Genomic DNA, 19268 nt, shown 5'->3' with positions numbered 1-19268 from the left:
CCATGACAGCCTGGACTCAGATGAAGGGGTTTAAAGGGCTCTATGCATCATTCAACCATGAAGACTGAGGACAGCTAGTGATTTCTTGGGATGGATAATAATTACTGAAGGGGACAGTGCTGAATCTTTTATATCTTTAAGACTATTTTACCAAAACATTTGGGACACCTGCTTTTACACGTACATGAACTTTAATGGCATCCCAGTCTTAGTCTGTAGGGTTTAATATTGAGTTGGTCCACCCTTTGTAGCTAAAACAGCTTTAACTCTTCTGTGAAGGCTGTCCACAAGGTTTAGGAGTGTGTCTATGGGAATGTTTGACCATTCTTCCAGAAGAGCATTTGTGAGGTCAGGCACTGATGTAGAAGAGAAGGCCTGGCTTGTAGTCTCTGCTATAATTCATCACAAAGGTGTTTTCTCTGGTTGAGGTCAGGACAGTCAAGTTCCTCCACCACAAACTCACTCATCCATGTCTTTATGGACCATGCTTTGTGCACTGGTCCAAATCATTTGGTGGAGGGGGGATTATGGTGTGGGGTTGTTTTTTAGGGGCCGGCTTAGGCCCCTTAGTTCCAGTGAAGGAAACTCTTAAGGCTACAGCATTATAAGAAGTTTGGACAAATTCATGCTCCCAACTTTGTGGGAACAGTTTCGGGATGGCCCCTTCCTGTTCCACCAGTGCACAAAGCAAGGCCCAACTAGACATGGATGAGCGAGTTTGGGGGTGAAGAATCTTGAATGGCATGCACAGAGTCCTGACCTCAACCTGATAGAACACCTTTGGGATGAATTAGAGCGGAGATTGCGAGTAATGAATAACCATATTATTATTAGGTTGGAGATGGTGGCATGAAACCTGTGGCTGCTCTGTGTGTTTTTTATTTGGTTTAGTAATTATGTTTTTAGCTAAGCCCCACCTCTCTTCTACCCGTAGACCTCTAAATTGTGTATATGGATACTGTGATCACGTGACTTGAGAAAGCAAATGCGGGCGAAACACTTTGTCATAGCAACGTCCTGGGTGATCATGGTGCACTCCGCCTGCGGTCCATTCGTTATGGCTACTCCCCAACCTGATCAGCATCCGGTGCGGCCCTCTGACATAATTTTTGGCATCCAAAGGTGGAGTGCTGCGGTCCCATACAAAGGAATTCCATTCCTCGCTGGTCAGAAGCCGCTGCCTGGCACAGTGCTTTCTACTTTCCCAAGGATGATTTCGGGGGTTCACTCATTACGGTGACTTAACAGCCAAGGGTTCATTATATCATCTAACAGCCAGCAAGTAGCCTTATAACTTTGCACCTGGTGTGGCACAGATATTTTTGCCTTGTTTTACCACAGTGTACTTTTATACCTGTTGACAGCACTACAAACTTGTGCATATGCCAAATATTTGACGTTTTAAATAGCTTAATAAACTTAAAACAGTGGAATGTATAGTCTTATGGTATTAGCACTGCAATACACAATCAGTGCATGGACATACTATAGAGTTCTAAGCGCTTTTATAGAGATTTTTTTGATGCTGAAGATTTTGTGTAGGCACAGGGAAAAAAAAATTCTTATGCATCCTATTTACCAACGTCATCCTTAATAGTCAATAAGCAAGACATCATGCGCAAATGGTACATAGCCCTCTTGCTGGTGAACTTACTTTGGAGTCGTCTGTGTTGAGCAGCTTAAGGCGCATGCTCTGGGGACTGGTGCTTGTAAAAAAAATATCAAATGACTTGTTTGTTGCCACTATGGAGTGAAACAAAGAAACTCTTTTTTGACAGGTATATCCACTGCACCAGCCGTGGTCTTGGGGCCCTGTAGGAAGAACAAAACATTGATCTGTATGGGGTAACAAACACAATACACAAACTTTGGCAGGAGATGCCTTAAGCGTAGCACATTTTGAATTTTAATTAGACTTCAACTTTCGTTTCCATAATAGACTCCAATTTTCATATTTGGGCCTTGTTCACACCAGAGACTTCAGTTTTTCTGCACGCATTCTGCGAAGGGCACAAAAAAACACAATGTTTTCTATGTGCGCTCTTCACACCACAATACTGGCATTGCAAGAAGATTATTTTTTTTTGAACAGGACACATAACTGACGTGCATGAAAAACGGATGCAAGTAAAATCTGAGCGGTTTTCCCATCAGTACCCATCAGTTTTTGTGCACATATGGTGTGAACGAGCTCTTAAACTGACATTTTCCAGGGCAGTTTTTATGGTGACTTCACATGTCTGACCATGCATGTGCCAGCTGCACTTTGTATATGGACCTGCGACATCCCAGAAGGCAGCAGGGCAAGGAGGGGGGCAGAAATTTAGCTCAGATTGCTGCAGTGACAAGTAGCGAGACCGTGTACCTGTCAAAACCAGGTATCCGCTTTCCCCCTAAAACAAGTGCCAAAAATTAAAGAGGAGGGGAAGGAGCAGACAAGCAGAACTTCCCCTTTTGGGTGACATTCCACTTTAATGGGCCTTTTTATGGAATTCAAATCCCATGAGATTGTGCTCCAAAACTATACAGAAATGTATTCTTGCCTCAGCATTCCCAGGATCCCATAAGACTGTCCCAATGTCACCACCCACACCAGAAGCTAGAGAGTAATGTATTTTTTACATCTTTAGGGGCACTAGCTAACAAGCAGACCATTTTCTTTCAAAGTCCATTTTAATCTGCAAGATTCAATTAAAGTGACGCTATAGATTCACTTTAAAAAACAAAACAAAAAAACATGTTATATACCTCCACTGTGCAGTTCATTTTGCACAGAGTGGCCCCGATCCCCCTTTTCTGCGGTCCCACGGTGGCTTTTGCGGCTCCTCCACACAATAGATAACCCCCTCTGGGAAGCTCTCTCCCGAGGGGGTTGCCTTGTGGACACATTCGCGTTTCATAGCCGTCCATAGCCGCCAAGTGTATGACTCGGCCCTGCCCCTGGCGCCCGCGTCATTGGATTTGATTGACAGCAGCGGGAGCCAATGGATCTATCCAATGAAGCAACGCGGGATCTGGCCCACTGAAATTCGGGGCTCAGGCAAGTAAAACGGGGGCTCGGAGGGGCCCGACAGTGCAAGGTGTTTTTTCACCTAAAAAACACGAGGGTTTACAACCCCTTTAAAGGAAAGTAATAGTGATCCTCCTTTAGTGTGTATGATCACTGAAGTAATAACTTTATGACAGCTTTATCTTTTAGCTATCAAGAAAGAATTGGATAAATCTACAGTTTAAAGCTGCACTCTGGAGAAAGTAAAATTCCTCTCTTGCAGTGGGTCTACCCACACTGCAGAGGTTAAATTTACATCTAGGGGACTGGGAAAATCAGTTTTTCTTATTTGATTATTCGCTCCTGCAGGCTCCTGCATGCTTTAAGACTAGTCCCTGAAGCCTCTTGTCCAGCATGCTCCGGTGGACAGATCCCCTCTGATGTCATCAAGACCAACTGGGCTGTATTAGACATGGGGGTGACAAGTAACAGTCCACTGCCAGAGAATAGGGGAGCGCCATCTACCAGGGGAGGGGCGGATCGGGTTATAAAAAAGCATTTAACCAATGCAGTGTGGAAGAAGCTTCAAGGGAACATTTTCACTTTTCCTGCAGTTAGCTTTAAGTAATAAGGCCCTAAAAGTAAAGCCTAAAGATTGAACTGTATATGGCAATTCAATGCTTAACCACATGAACCATTTTACTTTTGCTTCTTTATGTTCTGCAAACTAACAGTTGATGGTAGGATGCTGTATATGAGTATTTAGTAGACTGCATTATAACTGAGTGCATTTATTTTTCCTGCGAAACACACCTAACAGCTGCATAAAAAAGTAGTGACTGTTACCCGCAACTACCAATCAAAAAAATATTTATTTTTATAATCTGTATGGAGTATGATATGCATACCATTAATGAGATCTAAATAGCCATCTCCCAACACAGCTACTGGGGAAAGTCGCCTTTTCTCTGTATCTGCGTCCAGACTCTCAATGACAAGCATCTCATAATTCAATCCAAAACACTTGTAGGCCTCCCAGGATGATCTGTACACACAGGTACTATCTCTGATGATTCCTTAATAAAAGACAAGCAGATGGAAGCATTATTATAAAAGATACTTACAAATCATTTAAAGAGAAATATAATTTTATTTTGAACTTATAATGCGTATCTATAAGAATCATTATGAATAAAATGACACAGACGTTCAGGTGAAAGCAACGAAAGAGATCCACTGGCACCCTTTCCATGTTGCTACAACCAGGAGTCGTAAATCCAAATTTTACCTACAGCACCACCTGCAGTGATTTTGGTCCATTCAAGCAATAGTAACATGGCATTATGAATTGGTATAAATATAGAAATGTTTACCATTATTGGGAGCCACCTGTGATACTGGTATACGGCTTCCATTGAGACTGGTCAGCATCACTTTCGGAATTCGGTAATCTCCAAGTCCCTGTCTCTTATCTCCATTCCACTGCCATTCTGACTGTGGTACTACGGCACCTATGTTTCCCAAGAAGGACCCATCAAGATCTTTCAAGAGGGTCTTCCTCTTTGCATCACAGGTCATGTCCACACAGTCTGATGGGTTAGCTTTTCTGTATTTGAATAAATAAACAGATCAGAGGAACTCAGAAATAAGGCAATAGATGAAAAAAATCTAAAATTGTGATGTGTTACATAGTACAGAGCATACAGTATGATGCCTTAAAGGGATTGTGATAGAAATGCACCCTGTCATCTCCTCTTCCTAATGGTGACACTGTCACATTGACTATTAAGAAGGCAAGGCAAAGACCAGTGTTCCCCCTTCATTGAGTTGCATTAACAAGTGAATAAAAAAATTATTGATTGAATACAGTGAGTTACTCCATTTTTACTATAAGACATAAGAAAGAAGAAATTAGGGAATTTAGTCAACTATTTAAGTATCCACCCAAATGTAATATGTTGGTTATCTATGGAACATAATAGGCTGAGCCAGCCCCTGCTCACTCCAACAGTGAAATCTGCCTGCCATAATTTTTTGACTGTTACATTAATAAGAATAATAATGAATTAATTTGAAAATAGAAAAAAAATATATATATTGGGCCGGATTCACAAAGACTTACACTGCGTAAGTCCACGGATGCGCCGTTGTATCTATGCGCCTAATTCACAGTACAAGATACGTCTGAATTCTGGCTTCCTACGACTGACGTAAGTCTCCTACGCCGTCGTATCTTGGGTGCATATTTACGCTGGCCGATAGGGGCGCTTCCATTGATTTACACGTTGAATATGTAAATGAGTGAGATACGCCGATTCACGAACGTACTTGCGCCCATCGCAGTAAGCTACGCCGTTTATGTAAGGCGTACGTCCGGCGTAAAGATAAACCACCAAAAAGCTGGTCTAAGTCATGTTTGGGTATGTACGTCGGAACTGCCGTCGGATTTTACGATGTTTACGTTAGTCGTACGTGAATGGGGCTGGGCATAGGTTACGTTCACGTCGAACGCATTGAGCCGTCGTATCTTAGGGAGTATATGCAACGTGATTCTGAGCATGCGCGCACATGCGCCGTTCGTTCGGGAATTCATTTACATGGGGTCACGGATAATTTTAATACAACATGCCCACTACCTTCCTAATTTGAATTAGGCGGGCTTACGCCGGCCCATTTACGCTACGCCGACGTAACTTAGGGAGCAAGTGCTTTGTGAATACTGGTCTTGGCTCTCTATGTTACGTTGGCGTAGCGCATATGAGCTGTGCTACACCCGCTCAAATATACGCTGCTCTACCTGAATCTGGCCCATAGTTTACATATTTGCACTTGTCAGTCTATAATAAAAAATAAAACTGAGCAAAAGACATTTTAAAGCAGTGGACCAAAAAAACCTTCTTATATTTAATATCAATGTATATAATAATATAATATATATACAGTGGGTAGAGAAAATAACCCCCCCCCCCCCCCTAATACTCATATTTTAATGATGACAGACATGACAGACACAGATTTTGTTTTATCCAGCTGTATTTGCTCAGTGCAACTTATAACATCCACGTGAAAGATATAACAAAACATGTCAAAAATAAATAAATAAATCAAGAACAGAATGTCTGAGTTGGAAAAAGTATTGCCTGGCTCCTAAAAATGGCTTGTAAACTCGATCAGGTATAGCTAATCACTTTCAACTGTGATCAGCTGTGGTCATTTTGACTATCTGAAAATAACTTTCCTAGAGCATTTCAGTCCCTGGTAGTGCAACTGAAGAAAACAATCAACTACGGGTAGAAAGACACTGTCAAAACATCTCTTGGATAAAGTTGTGAACAGGCACAAGTCAGGAGATAGATACAAAAAAAATCAAAGGCTTTATTGATGCTTAGTCGGGCGGGGAGCCAGTGGAACCCAGCTTACCGTAGAGAGCTCTGGAAACCCATTTTCAAGCTCTCCAGGCCCCTCTTATGTGTAAGCCACCCTGTGTCTATTAGGGGCACAGGGTGAGCTGAGAAGCCAATTCTGGTCTGCCCTAACCAGACTCCCAGTACAACTACACCAGACTCAGCATTTCGTTTCATATGTGTGGTTTGTGTTGAAAGTTGTAGAGGCTTCTTTCACTTGGGACATTAATATTTATGAACAATATCCCTCAAGAAATATATGAATATAAATAGTTACACCTTTCAGACTACTAGAACATTGTAGGAGTGTCTCATAGACAATTGCTAGCTAGTTTGAGGTGGGGGGTAGTTTTCTAAGTGTTTATTGTTAAGTGGCTATATCCCGTTGTTCTATTGTTTCTGTCTGCCTTGGGAGCAAACTATTATGGAATTAATATGTTTATGAGGTTTAGCTTACAGGTTAATGAAATCACTGTTAGCTATTCGTTGCTAGAGGGGAGGGGGGATTTCTCCAACAGCCCTCCCTGCTGATAAGCCTGCCTACTGATCAAAAGTTTGAATATACCTGTGTCTCTTGTTACTGAATGCAGTTTACCTGTGTCATTATGCAAAGCAGGGGGATTGTCCCCAGAGTGTATATCTCTTTGTGCCTCTATTTCAACAGTTTTATGTTTTTTACCACCTCCCTTGCCCCATGTGGGGCGTGGCCGGGCGAGTGCTCTCATCGCATCGGCGTCACATCTTGGTCCCTCATGTGACGTCATTTCACTGGTGCCACTGTGTGTGGGCTTTCTCTCCAACTCGGCCGGCTCGAGCTGGAGGAGATGGCGCTAGTTGTGGGCGGTTCGCATTACCGCCCAGGCTGCCGCCCCTCCCGTTGCACGACCTGGCCAATGTGACATTGGTGGTGAGCTCCGACACGTGCGGGATGCATTTAAGGCGTCCTCCCGGATCTGGCGCCCATCTCCATTAACATCTGCAGACGCCATAGCTTTTGATAAGCTTCTGCCTTCAGCACATTTAAGGTAATACTTGTGATCTCAGTACTAAGGTCACCCTCTACACTTATTCCCATTACTTTGGCGAATCCTAATTGGACCTACTCTCCTCCTTTAGTTACCCTCTTACCACGTTAAGTACTTCTGGCTGCTATATGGAGATGTGTAGCTTGTGCTCCGGGGATGATGCCTTTTGCGCTGTGCTGGGTTTCTCACCACCCCAGCTCCTGGGGGGGATATATCCCCCTGGCCCTCTTTTCCATACTGTATCCTGATGTGATATACACTGTAAGTACCCGGATTAGACATTTTGTCTTTTCTGATGCACCTAGTCAATATTTTGACGCAATGATATCTTAATATTTCAGATATCCCCAGCATCCACCCCTGAGGAAGTGTTTTTTACGGAAAAACACAGAAACACGTCGGGCACTAAGGACGCAGTTACCTACCTCAACAAGATGATACTCATTTAAAATTGTTACGATTTATACTTTTATATCATGCTATGTTCTGCTGAATTTACACCTGTATTCATGAATATAATCTTTTCTACTGTTTAATGAATTATGTTTATTATTATATGTATATGTTTATGTAGGTTTTATAGTGTGCACTGGCACATGTCACCTTCCATACATCAATACATTCATGTTTTATATATACATTAAACTGGATTATTTTCATGTTTACTTCCCACCTGTGAACTGCTTCATTTAAAGTCCCACTGTCCTTCCTATGTTCACCTTACAATGAGTTACGACAAGTGACTGGGCAGGCTAAGGTTTCCTGGATCGTGCTGGTACTGGGAAAGGGAAGCTTATATGGCAGACATACTCCTCTTGAGTATGGGGTCTGTCACAAGGAAGTTGCTCTAAACTGGATGAGAGTGCCAGGAAGAAACTTGTCAGACGGGCTACCAAGAGGCCTACAGCAACTCTGAAGTTGCATGATAAAGAGTGGTCATTGTGTGCATGTGACAACAATATCACAAATTCTCTACAAATGTGACTTGTATGGGAGAGTTGCAAGAAAAAAGCCACTCCTCAAGAAAGACCATATGCAGTCACGACAAAGCTTTGCCAAAATGCACCTTGAAGATTCTGAGGCCACATGGAAAACGGTGTTATGGTCAGATGAGACTAAAAATGTATTATTTGGCCTCAACACCAAACGATATGACTGGCGGAAATCCAATACAGCTCACCGTCCAAATAACACCATTCCTACAGTAAAGCATGGAGGTGGTAATATCCAGCTATAGGGGTGTTTCTCTCACTTGTCATGATAGAAGGAAAAATAGATGGGGCAAAGTACCATCAAATTCTTGAGAAAAATCTGCTGCCCTCTGCCAGAAAGTTTTTAATGGGAAGAAAGTTTGCCTTCCAACATGACAATGACCCAAAACACACAGAAATTATGACCACACAGTGGTTGAAGGAAAAATTGTGAGTGTCCTTGCATGGCCTATTGGGAGCTCATACTTAAACCCCATTGGAAATCTGTGGAATGACTTAAAGACTGCAGTCCACAAACGGTCACCATAAAATTTAACTGAACTTGAGCAGTTCTGCAATAATGAGTGGGCAAATATTGCAGTCTGGATGTGCAAAGTTAGTAGCGACATCCCAACGGACTAAAGGCTGTAATTGAAGCAAAAGGTGGTTCAACAAAATACTGACACAAGGGGGTGATCCTTTTTCCAGCTCAGGGACTTTGTTTTCTATCTTTTTCTGACATATTGATGTTATATATTTCACTTGGATGTTATAACTTGCATTGAGTAGATACAGCTAGATAAAAAAAAAAAAGAAAAGAAAACTGTGTCTTCATTTCAGACTGCAAAGCAACAAAATTTGATTATTTTGAAGGGAGGTGATTCTTTTCTATACCCACTGTAAATATCATCTAGGTAGGCAAATATGTCGAAGAGGTATTTTCAAGTTACTGACACATGCTGACGCTGCTAAATTTGGCTCTGGCACCAAGGAATCGATGACCTCTGGTCACAAAGGAGTTAAAAGTTAAACAAACAAGGATTTTTTTTTTTATCTCACCAGCATTTATCAAACACTGCCATATACATTTTGGGTAAGCTGACACTTTAAGAGAATAGTGAAGCTGAATCATTATTATTAATGGATGAAATTGCTAAGTAGCGGTAACTTACTTCACATCTGGTCGGTGGATGAAGACTTTCTGGTCCTCCGTACTGTCCACTAGCACCAGTCTGGAGACCTCTATGGGGTGCTGCAAGTCTTCATTTTCAGGGTTGGTCATGAACATCACATTGGCCTCTCCAGCGCACACATTTTTGTAACTCACAAATATTGTATCTGAAAATGAAACAACGCTCTTAATAAATATTTGTCAGTAAAAGACATATATACATGACAGAAAATAGTTTAAGAACACAGGCTCCAGGAAAATATAAACATAATCAAGTTATTTAATTATGCATTCATTAAAGAGACACTGTGATGGGCAAATAACTGCTTCAGGTATAGTGATGCCCATCTTTTCATGGCTGAATGCCACTAAATCTTCCTTTCCCACATTCCTAGTGGTCATTCACCATGATGGACAGCCTCACTGGTCAAAAGGAACGTACAGGAGGCAGGAATGGGTGGGCAAAATGTACTACTGTCAGTAAGTATAGTCAGAATAGCTCAACATTCAGCCATTACAGGAGGCTCTGGGGGGCTGGTGTAGATATATCTACAGTAGCTTTGGGTTTTTCCAAAGACCTGGTTCACACTGATACATTATTCATTGTCAATGGCACCCTTCTTGCCTCTTCCCTCCATGTTTTCAGCCTGACAAGAACACACGGTGCAAGGGGGAGGGAAATATGCACTGGGATTGCATTCAAATGTATATACATGCGATTTTTGATGCATTTCTTTTGAAGTCTGAGGCAAAAAAATTGCATGCCAAAGTAGCACTGGTATCTTCCTGAAATGACATTAGTGTGAACCAGCCCTAGGGGAGTTTCTTTAAAGCCCTGTACACACGATCAGTTTGTCTGCTGAAAACCGACCGATGGACTGTTTTGATCAGACAAACCGATCGTGTGTGGGCCCCATCGCATGCTTAGAATCAAGTCGATGCTCAGAATCAAGTCGACGCATGCTCGAAAGCATTAAACATCATTTTTTTGGGCTCGTCATAGTGTTGTACGTCACAGCGTTTTGGCACGATCGGATTTTTGACTGATGGTGTGTAGGCAAGACTGATGAAAGTAAGCTTCATCGGATATCCATTGAAAAAATCCATCGGATCAGATTCCATCAGATATCTGATCGTGTGTCCAGGGCTTAAGAGTTATTTAGTAAATTGGCTATCAGAAATACTTGAATCTCGATAGGGGTGGCCTCATCAATGAGTTGCTACTTTTTTAGTATCCTTTTAGTATACAGCAAGATGGATGGCGAGATTGGAATATTTAACTAAGGAAGTTTCATCAGCCATGTTTTCATAGTCATCCCTCAGATAGATGAGCACCAGTACTACTGAACTGTGGACATTGAAGATGCCTCCTGCTGCGGTAGTAAAGCAGAAAATACATGGAGCATATACTGAGGAGTAATTCACTTAAGACAAATTAACAATTTAATAATTTTGCAGGGGAAGTTGCACTTGGAAAAGGAATTTCTTCCAGAGCTTAGTGAATGTGGTGAAATTTCACTTTCCAAACAACATCCACTCATCTGCAAGGAAAATAACTAAAAAGCATTTTTTCATGCACCTGATTGGATGAAGTAAGTCAGCAGAGCATCACCTCATTCAATATGCTCTGGAGCAAATTCCCTGTCAAAGTGCAACTTCCCTCGCAAAGTGAATAGTGTATTTGCCGTTAGTAAATCAACCCCTGTGTGATTGAGCTTATGACTTATGCCTGGATTGTCTATCAAAACATAAACACGTGCATGAGCTTAGGAGCAATTATGAACATACAAGGTGCTATTAAAATATTACCTTCCACAGTCATTAGTCCACTGATTGCATTGTAGTTCGATAATCCTGCCATCGGCTTTACTGGGGCCGAATTATGACCAGAGGCAAAGGTTGGCCAGCAGATGCCACTTCTGCCTCCTGTTGGAGAAAATACAATACATATCACACCTTGTATATATAAACTTACACAATAAAGGAAGATTTGCACTATAATACAACTTGTTTTTTTTTGTTTTTTTACATAATCAGTTGTATCTATAGATATAACTCATAGCATCAACTGCTGGTAAATTATTATGTTTACACAATTTTTCCCTTACAATAGCTGTGGATGTAATCCATGATCGCTCATTGGTCATACTTTCCTTTCTGTCAATACAGTAATTGTCCACATGATAATTCTAAGTTATACCATTAAAGTGGTTCTAAAGGCTAAACATGTTTTTACCTTAATGTATTCCATGCATTAAGATAAAAAATTTCCCAATAATTGCATTATCCTCACTTGATCCAGCGTCACTCCAGACCGACTTATTTAAAGTATAATTAAAGGCAAACAATTTTCCTGGTGCCTCCATTGCAGCATACATGTTATAGCAGCCATGCCTACTTCTGCCCACAAGACCAGTGCATAGCTATAAAGAGTTAACACCCACACAACGACCCATTCTCCAGCGCACAATCACCTTGCGGTTCCTAAAGTTAATTCTCAGGTCCCGCTTTATATGGCTAGGATGCAACCACCAAAAGTAATTGCTGTACATTTCTCCAGCAGCATCTGGACATCGTGGGCACCTTATGCAGAGATGGCAGCCAACACGACAGGCAGAAGAGACAATCAGGTTCTATTATGGCAAGTTCTTTTAGCACTACCGATGGGTTTAGTAGTCCTCACTAAAGCTGTCTTTGGTGTGAAGTCAGTAGCTTACTCACTTTCTTATTATAGAATTTGCTGAAGCTTCCCACCCTGGTGCTAGTTATTGATCTATCACATGTATGCTGTCATACATTACTTTCTGTAATTTTCTTTTCCTGGTGCCTATCCATGGCAGCATACCGAACCCACCCAGTTCATTCCTAGCGATGTACAAGAAAGAGGCTGTTGTGTGGGTGTTAACTCTTTAAAGCTATGCACTGATCCTGTAAGGGGGAGTAGGTGGGGCTACTCTCACATGGATGCTGCCATGGATAGTCACCAGGAAAAGAAAATTACGGTAAGTATGATACAATTTTCTGTTTTAGACACTGTAAATATGGATTAGAATACCTGTCAGATATTGATTGGTATTAGTGTCCTTTTTAGGGAGATACACCCTCTTTATTTGTCCTGTTATCAAAAGTGAGAGTGAAAGAAAAACCCACATTTTTAGTTGCTCCCTAAAAATGTATTGGGGGGGATATCTTCCAAAAGGGACACTAAGTTCTGAAAACCATGGGGACAACTGAGAAGTCTGTCAGTTTGGTGGGATTTCCTCTTACTTTCTGTTATGGCTGTGGGACAGGAAGTGAAGGGAAAATTCTTAATGGGACAGAGAGGGCAAAAATGAAATGGACAGGGGTTATAACCCCTCCTTACTCTATCCAAAAGGAAAATAATATTGCCTTTAGTTCTACTTTGAAATACACAAAGCGGTTTTGTTCATCCAAATAAAATGTTGGGAAGACCCAATATTTTTCATTATTTTTATATAATTGGTAGTTTAGAGTTTACCTGTCAGAGGTCTGCAACTGCGATGTTGGCCAGAAAGTTTGATGTTGGGGTCACTGTCTGTGAGAATATCAGTGCAATCAAAGTTGGGACTGCTACCAACAAGCAGTGAATTCTGTAAAATAGACAGAAGAGCTTATTGTAAAATGGAATTAAGAAGCCACTAAAGGCTACTATGTGGTTTAATAAAACAAAAATACTATCTTTATTTGTATATATTAAAATTGGGAATAATAATAATAATAATAATAATAATAATAATAATAAAAAACATATGCATACATATAATATAAATGTTTCAGTAGGATGTCTACAGAACTGACTATATTTAAAGAGCAAGTTAGCCTTTTTTGGAAAATAGCCTATGCAGTCGAGGGGCCTTAATAGGTATTAATAAACTGAGAAATTTTGGTATCATCTGACCAGAGCACCTTCTTCCACATGTTTGCCATGTCCCCCACATGGCTTCTCGCAAACGGGACTTCTTATGGCTTTCTTTCAAAAATGGCTTTCTTCTTGCCACTCTTTAATAAAGGCCAGATTTGTGGAGTGTAAGACTAATAGTTGTCCTGTGGACCCCTTGCCCCACAGCACCTACCCCCCATGTTGAGGACATGTGGCCTGGTATGATCCGGGGGGGGGTCGCTTGCTCTCCCCCTCTTTCCTGACATAAAATCATCTGTTTCCACCTGAATTCCAGGTTGGCCAGTGCTGCAGAAGTGGTGGATACCCAATCAGGATTGGCGAATGCAGCAGGAAGGGCACGACAGGGCCTGTTTTTGTCTTCTTCTTGGTGGCAGTGGGACACTACTTGTGCTTACCACCTCACTAGCTTGAACTGCACTTATGGGACTCACCACGTCACCACGTGATACTGCAGTGCTGGATGTACAACCAGGGTGTACTAGGCCGCTTGCCAGTTCACCAGAAGGAATAGCGTCGCTATTACTTCTCTGCTCCATACGAGAGCCCTGCGGTTTTTGCACCTCAACGACAGCAGAAGAAGATCAGGGTCTGGTACACCTGATCCTAGCAGGGACCACAACTCCGTCGTCAGAGCTATCTGTCAGGGAGCAGCTATTGTCTACAGGATCGTATTCTGAGCCAGAATCTGACTGATGAGTGACCTCCTCTTCACTATCTGTCAGGCTCAGAAACGTGTAGGCCTCTTTACTAGTGTACCTTCGATTTGCCATTTTGGGCTCTAAATTTAGTGGTACACTGGTAAGATTCAAAGGTAAAAAAGGACCTGACTGTCAGCGACTGAGTCAAACGCTACCAAAAAACTGTTAGCGATCGCAGAGATCAGGCCTGACTGCTGTTATGTGTTTTGTGACAGTGATCGATCGATACTGCACTTGGGTGGGCTGGGCTGGGCAAAGGGGCTGAACGCAGGTGCTAGCAGGTATCTGGGCTGATCCTGCTAACAATGCATTTTTGGGAACCCTAAACTGCAGGGGACGCTAGTATACATCTGATCAGATCAGTTCAGATCCTATACCACTAAGGGAGGTGTATGGTGCGTGCGTGGGTGTTAGAGCTACTGGCACTAATCTGACACTGCCTGGGGCAATGCAGACTCTATCTGGCGCTAAAACCCAACTTTGATCACCCACGGGCGATCAGGGGGTTAAACCTTTATTGGGAAAAATATGGCGGGTGCCTTGACGCTATAAAAAATAAACTAGCTAAACTTCGTCAACCGTGACACTTATACTGTGATCACTGGTGACAGGGGGTAACCAAGAAGTTAAACCTTTATTGGTGGGGTTAGGGGGGGTCCCTAGACCTATCTGGGCCTAAGACTAATTAACCTAACACTAATTTTAGTCACTAATGACACTAGTACAGCGATCAAAAAAAATCTGATTGCTGTACTGGGTGACACAGTGACAGGTGGTGAAGGGGTTAACGGGGGGGGGGGTGATCGGGAGGTGATCAGGGGGTGAATTGTGTGCCTACGTGACCTGGTGTCAGTGTAGTGTTGTGCAACTTACTTTTTGATGCTCTCTCCTCTCGGTCTGGAACGAAAAGTCTGTCACGAGGCCCTGTCAATGTTTACAGCTACACAGACAGGGGAAGGATGTCATTGGGCAGAAGCGATCACCAGGTCCAGGCCAGATTTAATTGGCCAGGGCCTGGAGATTGATGAGTCCCAAAACAAATCTGATCGTCGGGGACAGCGGGGGGGGGGGGGGGGGGTGCGCACGCTTGCCCGCCCCCTAGCTGGCCACATGCATCACGTAATATAACGTGATATTGCGCAGCCGAGCCGACCTCCCGCCGTAAAACTGCGGCGGGCGGTGGGCAACTGGTTAAGGATTTGGCATCCCTACGTACCTAACACATTACCCAGTCCATATCAGTATAGATATGCAGCATGATATTTGTCCCCATTGAGATCTGTTTTTAAAGTGTTAATTTCATTTTTTTGAGCAGTGTATATTGGACATATAGCAAAATACTTAAGATATGATTTTGCGTTTGAGTTCAAATGTTTTTGTTGAAAGCATTATATTAACAAAAATCTAGTCTTTCTGACTAGTATGCATGATGAAGACTGTTCCTTTTAAAACAATAATTAATTTGTCAATGTGTTCAATATTTTTAGTTGAATTTTATGTGAAAATGGGTAAGTCTTGCAAATTTTTTTTGTGAATATTGGGCAAAAACACTGAAAAAATAGACCCCTAAGTCTGACACTATGCAGAAAGATAGAGGGTAACCACAAACAAAATATTTTTAAGGGTGTCAGATTTTGGCCCGCATATATTTGATATATATTTGATTCTATTTAATTATCTACAAATAAATGGGACTTTTTATTCCCTCAGAGACCGGACAATATTATAGATTTTTTTTTAAATATTGAGATAAGGGATAACATTTTGCTGAAACTGACTTTGTCGTAAAATGACTGCTTTTGTATTTGGCAAAAGGTTGTCAAAGTGGAACCTCTTAATTTTTCTCATTAAACTGCTCAAATTTGTTTAAAAATACACTTGTAAAAATGTTTTAAAAAGTGTGAACTTTTTGGTTTAGGTGTATTTAGGGGAAAATTTGTCTATTTCATTTAGTCTACTTTGTATTTGAAGTTTTTCTTTTTGTGTGTGTGTTTTGATCCTAAGGCCTCGTACACACGACCGAGAAACTCGTCGTAAAAGAAACATCGTTTTCCTCGACGAGTTCCTTGTCAGGCTTGTCGAGAATCTTGTCAAGCTTTCTTTGCGTACAGACTGTCAAGACAAAATCTTGTGGTTCTCAAACGCGATGACGTACAACACATACGACGGCACTATAAAGGGGAAGTTCGATTCCACTGGCACAACCCTTGGGGCTGCTTTTGCTAATCTCATGTTACTGCGTGTTAAGTAAAAGTTTGGTAAGAGACGATTCACGCTTTTCAGTCTGTTAAAGCGTGACAAATGTGCTATCTCCATTACGAACGCTACTTTTACCGAAGGTGCGCTACCGTCTCATACTTTATTCTGAGCATGCGCGGGTTTCTAAGCATACACACGAACGTGTTTCTCGTCGTAAACCAGCCCGACGAGAAACACGACAAGGAAATTGAGACTCCCGACGAGAAAAAAGAGAACTTGTTCTCTTTTTTTCTCGTCGAGATCCACGACAGTTTTCTCGACGAAAAACATACACACGGCCGTTTTCCTCGGCAAAAAAGCTCTGTCACAAAGTTTCTTGATGGATTTTGTCGAGGAAAACGGTCGTGTGTACAAGGCCTTATTCATGCTCTGTTGCTTTCATTTTATTAAAAATGTTAATTTTATTTTTGTTGTCTGTTTTTTAGCTTTCTTTAAAAAAAAAAGGAAAAATATTAAGAGTAACAAGGAACCGTTTTTTGGCACTCATGAAGGACAGTTAGGGGAGCTTCTGTAACCCACAGAAAACATTTAAAGCCATTTGTTCCCCTATAAATCACAAAAAAAATCTTAATTTCACATTAGTCAATGACTCAATTGCATTTTGCCAAAACGGAATCCCTCAAAAATCTCCCAATTTTGAAATTTTTAGTATATAAAGACTATGAATTTCTCACAAGCCTATTAGACATGCATCTATTTTAGTAACACATAAATCAATGTAAATTCCAGTATCTGATGACTGACTTTCATACCGTGATCTGAACAGTCTTATTGGAGATTACGTGAGAAACTGAAGGAGGAGTGTAGACTATAGAAAGTATACCCATTCCATTGTCTGCCAGGATCACATCAGAGATCTGCAATGAGGAGACGGTCTACAAAACACAACACAGACATCAAAGTTTAGACTGTGTTTTACAATAACATACAACACACCTACATGTCTGTTTGTCTATAACTTACCTGAGTGTAGATTCCATAATCCCAGCATTTCCATATCAAAAACCCTCTCACACGTGAACACACTGGAAGGCCATCTGCATTCATAAAGACGCCATATAACCCACCATAAGCTTCATTGTTGTACCATGCTGAATCAGGATTAGAGAAACCTGTAACAGCAAAAGAGTCAACTGTTTACCGTCTGATGACTGGCTTTAAAGTGCAACTCCACTGAACCACTCCTTCTCAGTCTTCGTGTTACAGGAGTCCACCTTGGATAAGCTTCGGGGTTGGATGGTGTTGGCGCTTACTTTACCACCAATTAGACTTGGTGTAGTAAAATTTTAATCAGATAATGATATTAAAGGAAATCTTTGTGTTTCTGTGTAAAATATACTAATATAATTCTCACCTGAACAAGGTTCACCATTAATTTGATATCCTGCTCGTTCAAATCCCGCCACTGTATTATTCTGTAGTACAATGTGACTGCCGTCATTGATCTAAATATGGAAATGATAAAAACAAGATATATTTTTAAATGTTATAGTTACGTATAACACTATATTTTTTTGCATAATCTTTATTTTCATTTTCAAGTAATATTGACAGTTGCACAGTACAACATAGCCAAAAAAAACAACAACCAAGGGGGTTAGGGGGAAGAGGGGGGGAGACAAAGGACAAGGGGAAGGGAACAGGTATAGGGAAAGTGAGGGACACCAGGGGGGCCTGCCCAGTCTGAACTCGGACAACCATTTCAACTGGGAGTAACAGCAAGCAACAATACAGGGACAAAGGGGCACCCTGCCTGCCCCGGACATTCGATCCACGTGAGCAGGTCTCCCCTCCAATCTAGTGGAGGGTAGGATGGCCAAATGCCCCAGCTCTTGGGTAGTTACAAAAATGACTCCCTTACTAAGGAACATTTTAAATAAACCTGAGGTACCAAGAATAGTCAAACAAACTGGAGACCGTCCAGGTAGCCCAGAAAAAACACACCCAAGTGTCCCATGGAGACAATACATAAAAAAAAACTAAACAAAACTAAGCAAACAAATTCACAGCAAACAGTTGAGGAAAGGGAGGGAGAAAGAGAATAGTGTTTTAGATGGGGAGCAAAGAAAAAGAAGGAGAAAAGAAGAGAAAGTAAGAGACAAGAAGGCATACGGACCAGCACCCATCAGGTTTACTGGTGAGATGAATCCACATTCAAGTGGGGTCTAGGGTATCTGACTGATGGTGCGCCTGGATGAGTCTCCCGAAGGAGGGATCCGCTAATGCCTCATCCAAACTTGAAGAGAGCGTGGCTGTGTCATGTAAGTGGGCCTTCCACTCCGCCCATGTAGGGTCAAACTTTTTGTTGAGTGCCCCTACAATTCGCAAGCCAGTTCTCTGCCTCCATGATCTCCCCACCTTCCCCAGCCAATCCTGTTCACTTGGAATATGCAAACTCTGCCAGTGAATTGGTATGAGTCGTTTTGCTGCATTGAGGAGGTGGTGGAGAGCACTTTATAACACTATTTAATTCACACACAACACAGTATAACCTGGGAAAAATGTAAGGCTTTGGGGAAGTTGTACCCCATACACAAACTTTGAATCCAAATGCTCAGTAATAAAGCGCATTACATGGAAACACCTAGACAGATAAATAAATAAATTATATTTGATGAGATTCATTGGGATTGATTAGGCTGTTGACTTTGTAAGGGATTTATTTCTCAGAGCTTGGTGAATTTGGTGAAATGCCACTATTTTACTTTGCAAAGAATAACCAATCATGTGCAAGGAAAGTAAAGCAAAACTGCAATTCGACAGAAGCTCATTGGATTATAAAAATCAGCAGAGCTTCACCTCATTCACTAAGCTCTGGGGAAAGTTTCC

At 41.6% G+C, this 19268-nt stretch overlaps 1 protein-coding gene across 1 annotated transcript in view; it reads right to left on the bottom strand.

The window, feature by feature from the left end:
• LOC120941315 (fibrocystin-L-like) overlaps positions 1–19268 on the bottom strand; it is a 319487-nt gene that overhangs the window by 22827 nt on the left and 277392 nt on the right. Inside the window, exons 64-72 of the mRNA XM_040354640.1 lie at positions 17794–17884; positions 17403–17551; positions 17192–17314; positions 13060–13171; positions 11370–11486; positions 9562–9727; positions 4363–4595; positions 3898–4065; positions 1655–1812 (exon numbers count right to left, since the gene is read on the bottom strand). Coding sequence (XP_040210574.1) covers positions 1655–1812; positions 3898–4065; positions 4363–4595; positions 9562–9727; positions 11370–11486; positions 13060–13171; positions 17192–17314; positions 17403–17551; positions 17794–17884 — 1317 coding nt within the window. The remainder of the gene's footprint in view (positions 1–1654; positions 1813–3897; positions 4066–4362; positions 4596–9561; positions 9728–11369; positions 11487–13059; positions 13172–17191; positions 17315–17402; positions 17552–17793; positions 17885–19268) is intronic.

The sequence above is a fragment of the Rana temporaria genome, chromosome 5 (genome assembly GCF_905171775.1).
Source record: "Rana temporaria chromosome 5, aRanTem1.1, whole genome shotgun sequence".
Lineage (NCBI taxonomy): Eukaryota > Metazoa > Chordata > Amphibia > Anura > Ranidae > Rana > Rana temporaria.
The sequence above is the reverse complement of the archived record's forward strand: the minus strand, read 5'-3'. Positions and strand labels throughout refer to the sequence as shown.